The sequence below is a fragment of the Thamnophis sirtalis genome, unplaced genomic scaffold (assembly GCF_051295495.1).
Source record: "Thamnophis sirtalis isolate CommonGarterSnake01/CBP01778 unplaced genomic scaffold, rThaSir2_p1.2 scaffold_1, whole genome shotgun sequence".
Taxonomy (NCBI): Eukaryota; Metazoa; Chordata; class Lepidosauria; order Squamata; family Natricidae; genus Thamnophis; species Thamnophis sirtalis.
This window is the reverse complement of record NW_028261381.1, coordinates 7,741,501-7,757,417: the sequence shown is the minus strand read 5'-3', so window position 1 is coordinate 7,757,417 and position 15,917 is coordinate 7,741,501. Positions and strand designations below refer to the sequence as shown.

At 40.5% G+C, this 15,917-nt stretch overlaps 1 protein-coding gene across 1 annotated transcript in view; it reads left to right on the top strand.

The window, feature by feature from the left end:
• The first annotated feature begins 404 nt into the window (after window positions 1-404).
• AOX1 (aldehyde oxidase 1) overlaps window positions 405-15,917 on the top strand; it is a 77,473-nt gene continuing 61,960 nt past the window's right edge. The window contains exons 1-8 of the mRNA XM_087709191.1: window positions 405-458; window positions 1,845-1,902; window positions 2,342-2,438; window positions 4,172-4,280; window positions 6,423-6,549; window positions 8,192-8,253; window positions 9,029-9,130; window positions 13,301-13,381. Of these exons, the coding sequence (XP_087565317.1) occupies window positions 405-458; window positions 1,845-1,902; window positions 2,342-2,438; window positions 4,172-4,280; window positions 6,423-6,549; window positions 8,192-8,253; window positions 9,029-9,130; window positions 13,301-13,381 (690 nt within the window). The remainder of the gene's footprint in view (window positions 459-1,844; window positions 1,903-2,341; window positions 2,439-4,171; window positions 4,281-6,422; window positions 6,550-8,191; window positions 8,254-9,028; window positions 9,131-13,300; window positions 13,382-15,917) is intronic.

Sequence of the window (15,917 nt, the reverse complement as noted above, 5' to 3'; positions counted from 1 at the left end):
CTCCCATCATTTTACTGGATGTTTCTCTTCCTAAAATTCCCTACCTTCTAGAATCTAGAATATCTGCAAGTGAAATAGGAATAAATGAGTAGAGGTTCCTCTAAGGGGAAAATCCAGATAGTGTTTTCTTGCCAATTCTTGAACTCTAAACTTAACCTAGTGCAGCAGTTTTTAAATTAACTTGATTTACACCTAAATAGTGTTAAATTCTTCCAATTAAATAAATCCATCTATGCTTGGAGGTGAAGAAAAACAAGGAGATTTTGAATAATTCTATTCAGGCTCCTCCCTCGTCCTTATTTCATTTGTTGCTTAGTTTTTAGAAATTGACTGCCACTGCAAAATCCTTCATTCTTTACCACATCATTCCTGATAGTTCTTAAAGTATACTTTTCAGTTGCAAAATGGCTTGTCCTCAACCATCAGATGAACTTGTATTTTTTGTGAATGGAAGGAAGGTAAGGATTTCTTTTCTCTAACAGAACATATACTCTTTTTAAAAAAAACTTCAGGAAGGGGAGGAATGCCTTATGATACTATATTATTCCTGACACTGCAGTGATTCATTCTGACTTGCAATATATTATATCTTTATAGTACAAGGGACAGATTTGTGTACATGCATTAGTAATTGTCTACACAGAAATAAAACTACATTATTGCAACATATCTATTGACTTGTAAAATTATTCTCCCAAGTATTTGAATGCAGCCTTAGGACAGGATTACAGTGCTCTTAAACCAAGTAAATAAACTGAACTGTTACAGAAATCATTTTGTTATGTTGTGTAACTATCATTTTATCATTGTAATTAATGTAAAGGTTAGCCAAGACTAAGCTAATTAAGACATTGCTAACCAATCATCTGAAGTTAAATAAATAAATCAGATATTTCTTTTTCTATTTAAAACTGATAATTATGCAGTTTTTATATTTATAGCATCAATTTACAAATATGTTAAGTAGCTTTTTGCCAGATTTACTACAAATCGATATTCTCAAGAGGAACTTTAGTTTGTATGACACGTGCAAGAAAACAAGAAGGCATCCAGAAATATATTTTATGAATTTTCAACTAGAAGATTTTGAGGGAGAGGTTTAAAATATGGAACTTTCAATGTTCCCATCCCTTAAGTCTGAAGTGAACTACATTTTTGCTTTTTTATATTTTTAGAATTCTAATACAGTGTGATAAAAGCACAAAGCAGGGTATTAAAATATAAAAGAAATGCCCAGGAAGCCACCTGTGCGAGGGGGAACTTTTACCTTTTAAGGAGAGGCAAAAAATAAAATAGTTTTCATATCATAAATGACTATAAACCTATATGTACAGAGAAGTTGTACTTATGACAGAATAGAAATCTTTTAATAGAACTTTGCTTGTTTGTTCAACAACACATCAATACTGAAAGGAATGTTTCATGCATTGCATAGAGAGTAAAATGTAAATAGAGGTATGCTGAGGAAGGAAAGGAAGAGGGAAGGAAGGAAAGGAGAGAGGGAGGACGAAAGGAAATAAGGTCTATTTCTTATATTTTGATTTGCTATGATTTTTCTTATGGCTTATGCCATGTCCCACCTGTCCCCTTCTTATCCTAATGGTCTTATTATATCTGAATGTCTGCAGCCCAAACAACTTTGCATTGTCCTTCTAACAGATGACTCAAGTCTCAGTTGAATTAATTCAAACATGCTTAAGAGATTTGTAAGCCTGTAATGCTAAGCCTAAGTAAGAGGAAAGAAAAAGCATGTGGTATTAATTTCAACTCTTAAAAGCAACATTAAGCCTCTTGGGGAAAAGTGCATTATATCCTTATAAAGGTTAAATCTTCTTTCAATGCAGGTGACAGACAGTTATCCTGATCCTGAAGAATACTTGCTTAATTACCTGAGAAAGGAACGTATCCATTTTCTTTACAGCGTTACATAATAAATTCTGTTGATCTTGCAAAATGCAGGATCGTTTTCCTGTAACCGAAGTAAACCTCAGTTTCCTAGGAAAACAGAGCCTTTTGATTCGTATTTATTCTGACAAGCAAAGTCAAACCAGATGCACTGAACCACCACACAATTCCCTTAAAAATTGCACTGATTTGCTTCATAACTGTGGCCAAAAAAAGGTTGTAAAATCAGACATGACTTATTTAAGAACTCCCTTGCTTAACAATTGTCATTCTGGTCCCAATTGTGGCTCTAAGTTAAAGACTACCTGTATTTATTTTTTTCCAACTTGCTCCCTATGGAAATTGAAAGTAATGGGGAAATTGTTTTGGCAAAATATGCAGTCTTAGATGGGAATCGGTGTTTGTTTTTTTTCCCTTAACAATATGACTGTATCAGTCCACCTGACTGGAACTAAATATGGCTGTGGAATTGGAGGCTGTGGGGCCTGCACTGTGATGATATCAACCTATAATCCTGAAACCAACAAGATACAGTATCTTTCAGAAAGGGGGAAAGGGGATTCTGTCTAAAGATTTTGCAAAATGAAGGAAACCCTCTGATGTTGCTTTCCCCCCCAAAGAATTGTGGAAATACAGATAGAAAAAGAATAATTCTGTCAGTCAAGAATACCCAAAACAGAGTAGTAAAATGGTTGGAATCTCAGTGGGCCAGTGGTGGGTTTCAAAAATTGTTCGAACCTACTCTGTGGGTGTGGCCTTCTTTGTGGGAGTGGCTTGCCACCCATGTGACCGGATGGGAGTGGCTTGCTGCCCATGTGACCGAATGGGAGTGGCTTGCCGCCCATATGACCGGATATGAAGATGCCGACGACACTTGTCAGAACCACCTTAAATTACCTCACACACAGCACTGGCATGCATAAGAATAGGATGCAAACTTGTTATTTAAAAGGCATCTTTGGTTTGCGTTAAAACAACTTCAACACACGCAATGTTCTGATTGTACCACAAACGCAGCAGTCATCCTTACCTTTCACAGAGGCACTGAGGTTTATAAATAGGAGCATGATAGTGTAGAATAATCATATCCAAGGACCAGTGGTGGGTTTCAAAAATTTTTGGAACCTCTTCTGTAGGTGTGGCCTGCTTTCCGGGTCCACTGGTGGAACCTCTTCTAACCGGTTCGGTAGATTTGACGAACCGGTTCTACCGAATAGGTGCGAACTGGTAGGAACCCACCTCTGCAGTGGGCCCACATGGGTTTAATGATGTCAAGTTTCAGTTAAAACAATAAACACCCGTTCAAGCTACAGTGCTTCAAAAGTTTCAAGTTTCAAGTTTAATTTTTTTTATAGGCCGCCCAATCCCGGAGGACTCCGGGTGGCTTACAGCGAGGGAAAGAAAATAATAAAGAAAAAAGAAGATATTCACTGCTCCTCTCCACTTTCCTTATTATATAAGGTGATGGGATGCTTGTGGATCTCTGTAGCACTTTCCTTGGCTGCAATTCTTTTGAATCGTTACCAAAGTAAGAACGGTTTGTAATTGGATTCTCGTGATTGAGGGAATACACCATTTACGTCAATCCTATTTGATACTCTCTCTGCTATTCTAATGTTTTCCTCATGGCTGTCTGGTCCAATTCTGGTTTCAAAGCAAGAAAGTGTAAAAAAAAAGAAAGAAAAGAAAAGAGGAGTCTTGTAGGGAACCACCAAGCACACAGGCTTCCTTCTCACAGCTTTTTATTTCAATTTACATCACAGGAATTATTTTTGAATTCTATTATATCTCTAATGAAAATCAATACAAGGCGGCCTTGTGGAACGAGCTTCCTGCTGAGATCCGGACCCTCACCACCCTCCCGGCCTTCCGGAAAGCGGCTAAGACCTGGCTGTTCCGGCAGGCCTGGGGCTGTTGAGTATTCCAGCCCCATTTGATGAAATGGATGCTGTGTTGATTTTAATTTTGTAATTTTATATGTTTTAAATGTTTTTATTTGTTGTTTTTATTTGTTGTGAGCCGCCCAGAGTCCCTAGGGAGTGGGCGGCATACAAATACCATTAAAGTTAAAGTTAACACATGGATATTTAATGTAAATTTGCATCCACTTTGCCTCAAGGCATAGAAAATATTATTCCAAGGTTGTGGCCCAATAGTGGGATTTCTCTGGAGGGCTATGAAATGCTGAGGCCCCATAGATGGTGTGGAGATCATCTGTAACAATTTAATGGTTATGCATGTGGATACTCTCCTTTACATCCCAAAGTCATTATCCAGCCAACTCTTGCCTACTTCCATTATGCTCCATCCATGGTGCTGCCGTAACCACTGTGGAAGGAGTGGGAACCACAAAGACCAAACTTAATCCTATACAGGTAAGAATAATAGATAAGCGGTTAAACTAGTTAAGGTATGACTTGCGGTGCTTCTTTCATAATTGAATTGAGAATTTGAATCTATAGTTTTTCTCTATTTCATACCATCTGAATCAGTGGTGGGTTTCAAAAAAATTTGGAACCTACTCTGTGGGTGTGGCCTCCTTTGTGGGAGTGGCTTGCCGGCCATGTGACCTGGTGGGAGTGGCTTGCCGGCCATGTGTTTTCTTTCTTTCCCTCTCTCTCTCTCTCCCCTTCCTTTTGTCTCTCTGTCCCTTTTTTTTTCTTTCATCTCTCTCTCACTCTTTCTTTTTTCTTTTTTTCTTTATTTATTTCTTCCTTTCTTTCTCTTTCTCTCTCTCTCTCTCTGTCAGTCTGTCTGGGGGGGCAGTGGTGGGTTTCAAAAATTTTTGGAACCTCTTCTGTAGGTGTGGCCTGCTTTCCAGGTCCACTGGTGGAACCTCTTCTAACCTCTTCGGTAGATTTGACGAACCGGTTCTACCGAATAGGTGCGAACTGGTAGGAACCCACCTCTGATCTGAATTGAAGAATAACTCCTAACAGTTTTCCGTTCCCAACTTCCTTAGCTCCCATCTCACTAAGTATTTCTTTTGCTTTGTACTCCTTATCTGGCTGTTGTGGTCACATCACAGATTCCTTCCCTTCCATTGATATATGTGCCAAGGTATCTGTTTCCCTAGCTGTGACCCACATTTACCTGAGAAGGGAAGTTTGCCCCCCCCATACGCCTTGCAATGTAGGATCAGGTTTATGACAGATTCTTTGAAGGGTTGTAGCAATAGCAATAGCACATAGACAGATACAGCTTTATAGTGCTTTAGAGCCCTAAGCAGTTTACAGAATCAGCCCCCAACAATCTGGCTCCTCATTTTACCCACCTCGGAAGGATGGAAGGATGAGTCAACCTTGAGCCTGGTGGGATTCGATCTGCCAAACTGCTGGCAGCCAGTGATCAGCAGAAGTAGACTGCAGTGCTGCACTCTAACCACTCTAACCACTGCGCCATCGCGGCTCATGTAACTGAATTTTCATGTGGCATTTTGAAATGATAATGCACTTGTCTGATCTTTGTTGCCATGGGTCCTTTACGGTGAGATCTCCATGTTCAGAAACATTTCCATTTATTGTGATAGTAAAAATATGGCAAATTGTCGAGTTGGGCACTGGTCCTGCATAAAAAAATGTGGACATGTAGGAGCTTTGTAATACAGAGATAAAACAATTAGGAAGATTTCTTCTTAAGTCTTGCACTGCAGTCTATAGTCTAAGGCAGTGAAAAACGGTTCCACCACAAAACCGTGCTCGACTAAACCGCGCCGCTGACGTCATCAACAGGGCGACAACAGCGCGGAGACAGAAGCACGCTGTAAACCCTAAACCTAAAATTAACCCCTAAACCTAAACCTAACCCCCCCTAAACCTAATCCTAAACCTAACCCTAAACCTAACCCTTAACCTAACCCTAAACCTAACCCTTAACCTAACCCTAAACCTAATCCTAACCCTTAACCTAACCCTAACCCTTAACCTAACCCTAAAGCTAACCCTAAAGCTAACCCTTACCTTAAGTTGAATCGGCTTGCTTTCAAAGCGCTATTTAAAGCGCCCTTCTTTCTCCGCGCTGGCTGTTGTCGCACTGTTGATGACGTCAGCGACGCGGTTTAATCGGGCGCGGCTTAGTCGAGTGCGGTTTTGACGGGTCACGGTGAAAAACAAGTGTAGCATTGTTTTTGTAGTTGTACTGCAGGTGGTGAAAATTTGTACAGGCATCAGCCCTTGCAATGCAGCTTTTGCTCAAGATTCACGCGGTGTCTGCAGCAGAGGAGAAAGAACAGTTGTGACAATTTCTGTAGCCTCCGTTTAGACATGTTTTATATATACAACATCATTTTCTCTTTTAAAAAAGTAAAAGTTGATCCTTAATTGCTTTTCGTAACAACCAGCGGAGGAATCTGTAACCACAATATAGAGTTTGAATAATAAGGTCATAAGAATAATATTTCATGAATAAATCATTGCAACAATAGTTAATTCGTGTCCAGGCTATGAAAAAATAGTAATAAATATATCTACAAGATAATGTTTTCCTGTGGATCATAAATTCAGATATTTTGATTCCAGGAAAGGCTGGCAAAGTGTTTTGGCTCTCAGTGTGGCTTCTGTACTCCTGGGATGGTGATGTCTATGTATTCCCTCCTGAGGAATCATCCTGAACCCAGCATGGAGCAGATTGTTTCATCTTTGGATGGTAGGCTCCCCAAAAATCATTTTTCTTTCTCTGTTTGTTATCAATTTAGTCATACACCAAAAGGAGCGGCTATTTTTACAGGTACTCCTCAACTTATAACAGTTTGTTTAGTGTCAATTCAAAGCACTCAAAACAGTGACTTATTCCTGTTTTTCACATTTATGACTGCTGCAGCACCCCTATAGTCACGTGATCAAAATTCGTGTACCTGGCAACTGACTCATATTTATGATGGTTGTAGTGTCCCAGGGTCAGGTAAATCATCTTTTGCAACCTTCTGACACAGTGGTGGGTTTCAAAAATTGTTCGAACCTACTCTGTGGGTGTGGCCTCCTTTGTGGGAGTGGCTTGCCACACATGTGACTGGATGGGAGTGGCTTGCCGCCCATGTGACTGGATATGAAGATGCCGACGACACTTGTCAGAACCACCTTAAATTACCTCACACACAGCACTGGCATGCATAAGAATAGGATGTAAACTTGTTTTTTAAAAGGCATCTTTGGTTTGCGTTAAAACAACTTCAACACACAGAATGTTCTGATTGCACCACAAACGCAGTAGTCATCCTTACCTTTCACAGAGGCACTGAGTTTTATAAATACGAGCATGATAGTGTAGAATACTCATATCCAAGGACCAGTGGTGGGTTTCAAAAAAATTTGGAACCTCTTCTGTAGGTGTGGCCTGCTTTCCGGGTCCACTGGTGGAACCTCTTCTAACCAGTTCAGTAGATTTGACGAACCGGTTCTAGCGAATAGGTGCGAACTGGTAGGAACCCACCTCTGTTCTGACAACAAAATCAACGGGGAAGCCAGATTCACTTAGCCACCATGTTACTAACTTAACAACTGTGGGAATAAAGGTTGTAAAATGGGGCAAAATTCATTTAACAACTGTCTCATTTTCCAGGAGAATTTTGGGCTCAATTGTGATCACAAGTCGAGGATTACCTGTGTGTATCTAAGTATTTGCCTCCCAAACGGTTTTTTCTTGGTTCTGCTACCAAATACCTCCAATATTTCTCTTCTCTACTTTCCGTTTGTATTTTTAAACATATAAAATATAAAGTGGGAATAACCAATGACTAAACCTTCTACCCAGGTCCTGGCTCCAGTTGGCCTTAAGTATTTTAAAATATTTTTAAAGTACAAATGGCACAAAACATATACACCAATTAATGTATGATTAAATTTAATAAATTAAAATATATAAAGTAATCACATTAAGTTATGGTTAAGGCTACCTTCTTTGTGTATCCTTTAGCATTCTATTTGTTTATGGGAACAATCTTAACCTACAGATTTATTTTATTGAAGGGGAGCAAAGATTTGATCAGAGGGGAATCACTTCCACCATGGAGAACAATCCTATGCCTGCAGAGAACTATTAGGGAGAAAAACTGCTGCATTCTTTCTATGCTCTGAATAAAAGTTTATTTGAAGATATTTCTTCCTGCTTTGGTTTGCTCTTACGAAGTAGTTTTTTTTTATAAAAATTGTTTCTTTTGTAAATTACGTAAAGTTTATGTTGATTATAATTATGGTTAACCTGCCCAAGTGAGGCACGGGCATTAAAAGGAGGATACAAAAGGCATATTGATCGCTGAAATAAATTTATTGTGTGTGATTGTTTCTTCCAGGTAATTTGTGTCGTTGTACTGGATACAGACCTATACTGGACAGCTTTAGTGCTTTCTCTTCGGTAAGAAAACAATGGATGATCAATGCATTGATCTTGCTGAAAGTGCCCATTAATGGAAAAAAATGCTGCTCTTTTTTTTGGCTTAATTAATTTTGTTCCTGTTTTGCAGCCATTTGTACCAATTGTTCCAAATTTCATAATATTCCGACTCTTCTTTATCTTTTAATTCCAGTGTTAATTTGTCCATCTCTGCACAATCCAAAGTTTTTTTTAATCACTAATTCGTCCGAGGGGGTATTATTTTGTTTCCAGCATTGGGCAAATTCTATTCTAGCTGTAGTTAGCAGATGTGTTAATATGTACTTAATTTTCTTTGTATATTTCCCTTTGATTATTCCCAGCAGAAAGATTTCGGGTTTGTATTTTATCTGTTCTCCTGTAATTTCTTGCCCCCATTTCCACATTTTTGTCCAATATTTTTGTGTTTCCGGGCAGGTCCACCATATGTGATAATAGGTCCCTTGTACTTTTTTACACTTCCAGCAGGTCGGCTTCACGTTTGGGTACATTTTAGCCAATCTTGTTGGTGATAAATGCCAACGATAAAACATTTTGTATGTATTTTCTTTAAGAAAATATTTAAGAATTTAAGAAAATGCTTTAAGAAAATGCTGCTCTATTGCAAAAGTGGATAGAAGAAGTGATTGTTTTGTGAAGGCCACAAAGATATATACAGCAATAAAATAATTGAAAACAATAAGTAACCCCCTCTTAGCTTTCTTTCCAGTGTTATCACAATATTCCTGAATATCATGGAATGAATTTTTTTTCTTAGGAATGCTGCCCATTGGCAGGGAGTGGGAAATGTTGCATGGAAAAAGAGGAGAGTAAAGAGAAAGAGACTTATGCAGAAGATCCATCATTAAGAAGAGGAAAGGTAGGCTACAGCATTTATGATTTTTGTGCTTTAGTTTAGTTTAGTTTAGTTTAGTTTATTTGTCTTGTATGCTGCCCACTCCCGGAGGACTCCAAGTGGCTCACAATAGACAAGGGAAGGGTGATAAATAGACAAAGAGAACACTTTAAAAAAAGCTCAACATTCACAATTTCCATGGGGCTGGATGTTTCACAAGCCCCCCCCCCCCCCTGGCCTGCTGGAGCAGCCAGGACTTGGTGGCTTTGCGGAAGGCCGGGAGGGTAATAAGGGTCCGGATCTCCACGGGGAGGTCATTCCAGAGGGCTGGAGCTGCAACAGAGAAGGCTCTCCCCCGGGGAGTCGCCAGCCGACATTGGCTGGCAGATGGAATCCGGAGGAGACCTAACCTGTGAGATCTAATCGGTCTATGGGAGGTAATCGGCAGGAGGCGGTCTCTCAGGTACCCAGGTCCGGTGCCATGTAGGGCTTTATAGGTAACGACCAGCACCTTGAAGCGGATCCGGAGACTAATGGGAAGCCAGTGCAGCTGAGCTCATGATGCAAGTCCCAAAGGATTTATTTTGGGTGGTATATATCAATCTTATAGGAATGTCTAGACTCCCAATCTTACGATGAGGTCTCTTTTATCTGATACTCTCTACCTTGGAAATGGCTTGTAGTGTGTGTGTGTGTGTGTGTGTGTGTGTGTGTGTGTGTGTGTGTGTGTGTGTCAAGAACTGCTACATTAATTACAGCCTACTTAATTAATAGGGGACATAAAAAGTTGTTAATGACTGCACTAGATTTTGAATTAGCCTCTAAACATGTACAAAGTGCACAGTGTTTGACAGTATTTACATTATTTGGAGTGGAAAATATATCCTTCCCTTTTCAGGTTTTGACATTTACTAACCTTATTAGATTTTACCCTGCTGACAATTGGCATCTGTGCTAGTTCACAGCTCTTTGTCCTTTCATCCTAATATCTGACATAAATAAGTCACAGGGATTGTTTCCTAACATCCAAATGTCAGCAAGTTAGTTTTTTCCTAGTTATTCTTGCATTTATTAGTCATCTGCAGTTGCAGTCCACATCTCATAGACTTACCTATGGTTCAGGGGTGGGTTTCAACCGGTTCGCGGCAGTCCCCACGAACCGGTTGGTCAGCGAACCCGGAAGTAAGTAACTTCCGGGAACAGCGAAGGGCCCACCCGCCCGCCCGCCCGCGCTTCTTACCGGTTTTTGAAGGCTTCTGCGCTTCCACGCAGGCACATGGCACATACAGCGCCTGCGCGATTCTCCGCGAGCAGCTGGATGGCACATACAGAGCCTGCGCGAGTCTCCGCGAGCAGCTGGAGCATCGCGCAGGCGCTAAGACGCATGCGTGAACTGCGCCCGTGCACGAGGACGCCGCCGGCCCCGTTCCAACCGAACCGGTTGGAACGGGATTAGCAACCCACCCCTGCTATGGTTGCTATGAAAAATGATTGGAAATTGCCAAATCCTTGATCCAATGGTATCTGAATCCTTTCCCTGTTGAATCACAAGTGTTCAGTGAAGTTTATTTTCACATAAATAGACATAGGATTGCAGAATCAAGAGTTGATATATTTCTATATCCATGCATTGCTAATTCAGAAGATGGAATAGCAATTTTCTACCCATATTTAGAAGTAATTTAATTTTAAATGAAATCTAATAATATTAATAATATAATTCTCAGAGGGAAGAGGAGACTAGTTTGCTTCACTAGTCAAGTGAAATCTCACCAGCTGTAAAAGATGCATGATGCGGGGGTTTTGTAATTCACTAGTTTAATGGAATTATTTCCAAAGATTGTCTGAACATTTTGCCTTCCAAAGCTGTTTTGTGCTGAGACACGTTCTGACAAGGATGGTATTGTGATTTGTATAATTTGTTGATTAACTCTTTGACAGGACTCAAATGTAACAATGTTTAAATTAAATTGCCCTGGGGGTTTTTTCACGTAAATTAAAAAAATGTTCACCACACCTTTCAATAATACAGCAGAGGAAGATCTTTGCCTAACACCTGCATAAATATCCAGGTGTTAATTGGTTCCGATAACTTAATCTGGAACAAGAAAATTGAGCGTGGCCAGCAGGATTCCGTTCTGTGAACAGTGCTTGCCTTTGTATTTTTTAAAAAGGATTAAGGTACTCTAAAGAGATTAAGGCAAAAACCTGTTGTTGTTTTCTCAGTTCCTTTAGAAAAGTTGGCAGAGAACATTTTCTACTCTTAAAGAACTCTTAACATTATTGGTACAGGATTGTTTCTGTATTCTACCAATGCTGATCTGAGGAACACAGAAAGTCCTTTCACTGGCCTTGTCTCGATAGCCACCGTCCCCAATAAACTACTTCCATCAGAGCCTCATTTCCACACCTAATTATAATAATTTATTTAGTCAAGGACCAGAAAATTTAAAAACAACACTAAAATAAAATGCAATAATTAATTACTAGCATAATAAATGTAAAATAATACTTACAAATGTGACACCCTACTATAATGTATATATGCATGTATGCATCTATGTATGTATGTATCAGTGGTGGGTTTCAATTTTTTTTTGAACCTACTCTGTGGGTGTGGCCTCCTTTGTGGGAGTGGCTTACCGGCCATGTGACCTGGTGGGAGTGGCTTGCCGGCCATGTGTTCTGTGTTCTTTCTCTCTCTCTCTCTCTCTCTCTCTCTCTCTCTCTCTCTCTCTCTCTCTCTCTCTCTCTCTCTTTTTCCTTCCTTTTGTCTCTCTGTCCCTTTTTCCTTTTTTTCTTTCATCTCTCTCACTTTTTCTTTCTTTTGTTCTTTCTTTCTTTCTTCCTTTCTTTCTCTTTCTCTCTCTGTGTGAGTGTGTGTGTGTGTGTGTGTGTGTGTGTGTGTGTGTGTGTGTGGATGGGTGTGTTACTGGTGGGTTTCAAAAAATTTTGAGGAACCACTTCTGTAGGTGTGGCCTGCTTTCTAGTGGAACCTCTTCTAACCTGTTTGGTAGATTTGACGAACCGGTTCTACCGAACTGGTGCGAACTGGTAGGAACCCACCTTTGGTATGTATCTACAACAGATAGCTAATATGTGTTAAATCTAAAGTGATAAATAATACCGAAGCAATCATTCCCCTAGGCCTTATTTTCATTGTGGCAAAATAGAATTTGACTACTGCACGGGAATTTCTAGAAGAAGATTCACTTAGAAACAGTTGAGTCTTCTTGAAAATGTACATAGGAGGTGGAGAATGTAAGCAGATCAGATATTCCTACACAGTTTACAATGTAGAATAGAATTCTTTATTGGCCAAGTGTGACGGGACACACAAGGAATTTGTGTCCAGTGCATAAGCTCTTAGTGTACACGCAACCCACAAAGTGATAGGTCATAGACCATAGTTACAATAATCCATCGTAAAATATAACAACTGATAAATCATAGATACCAATAGGAGACGATAGTAGGAAAGATGAGAAGATGAGAAGGATAATAACGATTCAGCCTACTACGTAGATAAATATCTTTATAGTAATGTATGTGAAATGGTTTTGATCTTTTGTCCCCACGTTGGGCATGCAATGCTCGGTTAATGGGCTTTTGGAGTATCTGCCTTGCAGCAGTGCAGCTGATAAGACTTTATGCTTGCCTTTGAAAAATACTCTCTCACCCTGGGGGAAGTTATTTTGTATAGACATTCTGCCGGTTCCCAGGTGCGCTTATTTGCTGTATCCAATTTGTACCATCTGGGGTAACCTATTAACTTTAACCTGAAATTCCATATCCTTTACTTTCTGAGGGAACAGATATTTGGTTTGCCCATATCCTAAATGAATGAGGAATGGAATATAATGTCTGTATGATACCGGTTTCTCCTGTATGGCCTGTTTCCGGCCCGGGGGGGGGGGGGAATTATCTGTTAAAACTCAAAGGGTCAATCCAACTGAAAAGATTTCCAGCTAGTAGTTTATCATCTTCCTCCAAGCCCTGACTTAGATTGCGAGCATTCCTGTCTCAAGCATTAATTGGGGATTTTCTGTTCCATTGGTATACAAGGGAGTCAACTAAAGTGGCTTAGCATTACCCATTCAAATAACCACTCTTGTAAATTACACGTCCACTTTTAATCTTGGTATTGTATGGCATGGCCTGGCATGGTATAATATGATATTACTTTTCTTTTAGATCTGTTCAGGTCTATGTAAACCAGAGAAATTCTATCCCGGGGATCCAACCCAGGATTACATATTTCCTCCTGAACTAATGGTAGGAGATCAATCTTTTTATCTAGTTTGTAAGTAAGTAAGATCTTTATTACAGTCAAAGACCAGCAATATATATTAGAATGTTGTTTCTATTTTTAATTATGTATTGTTTTTATATGTCATTGTTTGTATCCCCTTCCTCATAAGTTGTAAGCCGCCCTGAGTCCCCCCAGGGAAAAGGGCGGCCTATAAATAAATTTTCCATTCCATTCCATTTACACTATTTAAAGAAATACTAACATTAAAATATAATTAAAAAGTATTGACATTAAAAGTGGATAACAACATAACGGTCCAAAGATTGTTAAAGGTATGTCCAGATAAGAGCCGAGGTGGCGCAGTGGTTAAATGCAGCACTGCAGGCTGCTTCAGCTGACTGCAGTTCTGCAGTTCGGCTGTTCAAATCTCACCGGCTCAGGGTTGACTCAGCCTTCCATCCTTCCGAGGTGGGTAAAATGAGGACCCGGATTGTTGTTGGGGGCAATATGCTGACTCTGTAAACCGCTTAGAGGGGGCTGAAAGCCCTATGAAGCGGTATATAAGTCTAACTGCTATTGCTATATTGCTATAATTGGAACCAGATGACAACTATACTTCTGTAGCCAATTTTTTTCTTATGGACATTGCAGCCGCACAAAACTTTGCCACTGCATACGTGGTAACCGGGTTAGTGTCCTGGAGGAGAAAGCCTAGATAAAAATGGTCTGCCCTCCCTGGCAATCTCTCTAATAAGGGGAGAATATGTGCAGACCTACAAGCTCTGTATAGCTCGCAGTGTAATAGAACATGTGAATTATCTTCCACTTCTCCTTTACCACATATACAAACCCGTTCTGCAATAGGTGTTCTCTTATACCTGCCCTGGAGGAGTGTTGAAGGAAGAATGTTAAATCTGGCTCTGAAGAAAGCTATCCTTTGTTTTGGGGAGATCCGGTCATTTAGATATCTTGCCGATTCCCACACACCCTGTTTGATTCTGTCCCTACTGTGGAGAGGCAACCTATTTAGTTCTTCTTGGAACTCCATGTCCCTCATTCTATTGATTACTACTTGATTTGCTTGATCAAAGCCTAGGGACACTAAGAATGATGGTGGGAACCCATAAGAACCCAGCTTGTGATCAATTGCCTGTTTCCAGGGGGAAAGGGAAATTGTCAGTCAACACTAGTGGGGACAGTCCCTCTGGAAAGAAATGCATTTTGAGCCAATAAATGATCATTATCTTCCAGGCTCTTTCCTGAATTTGAGGCATGCCTGTCTCAATTCTTAAATGGGCATTTGGAGTTCCATTATCCAGTTTGTAAAGTTTTATAGTCTTTTACAAGATTTCCTGTATTGCAGCCTATTGACTTGAGATACTATAGGTCAGCGATGGCGAATCTTTTTTGGCTCGCGTGCCATAAGTGGGGGAAGCACTACAGGTGTGACACCTACCCCCATTTTTTCCATGTTTTTTTCACCCTCCCCAGGCTCCTGAGGCTTTATAGGAGCCTGAAGAGGGCGAAAAAAGCCTCCCGCCCCCCGAAGCCCTCTGGAGGCTTTAGGGACCTTAGCAGAAGTCGCTTCCGATTTGCTCGGAGGGTCGTTTTGACTGCTCTGGAGGCTTCAGGGAAGCCTCATGAAGGTCCCTGAAGCCTCCGGAGCGCTCAAAACAACCCTCCAAGCAAACCGGAAGTCCGTTCCCGAAGCCAAGGTGGCGCAGTGGTTAAATGCAGCACTGCAGGCTACTGCTAGATCAGCAGGTCAGCGGTTCAAATCTCACCGGCTCAGGGTTGACTCAGCCTTCCATCCTTCCGAGGTGGGAAAAATGAGGACCCAGATTGTTGGGGGCAATATGCTGACTCTCTGTAAACCGCTTAGAGAGGCCTGAAAGGCCTATGAAGTGGTATATAAGTCTACTGCTATTGCTATTGCTATTGCCCATAGGGCCGGTTTTTTGCGCTCCAGAGGCTTCAGGGAAGTTCATGAAGCCTCCGGAGGGCCTCCGGGGATAGGAGGCTCTTTTTACCCTCTCTGGGCTCCTATAAAGCCTCTGGAGCCCGGGGAGGGCAAAAAATGGCTTTAAAAAAGGGTGAACTCAGCTGGCCAGCGCCTCGTGTTCCCTGACAAATGGCTCCGCGTGCCACCTATGGCATGCGTGCCATAGGTTCACCATCCCGGCTATAGATGGAACTCCATAGTATGGTACAGCAGCATTTGTTTCCGGTTTTGGCCCACTCTGCTGATTATAATTGCATTCTCTCAATTCAGTGCTTTTCTTTTCCATTTTTATGGCATCTTTTTTGGCACCTACATTCCCTATGTTTCCAAATTTTGTTTTTTTTTTCAGTCATTACTAACTGCTAACATTTTATGGCTAGTTGCTAAAAGCAATTTTAAATCTGTAGAACTTTCAATGCAGTATCTATCCCATTTTTCCTCCCTTTAAATATGAGCAGGCCAGAAGGAGTTAGCAGATGAGACATTCAGAGTAATTTCTTTTTGTTTTTAAAAAAATGGGGGGAATATTTGTCATAGAGCAGCCATACAAGTGCACA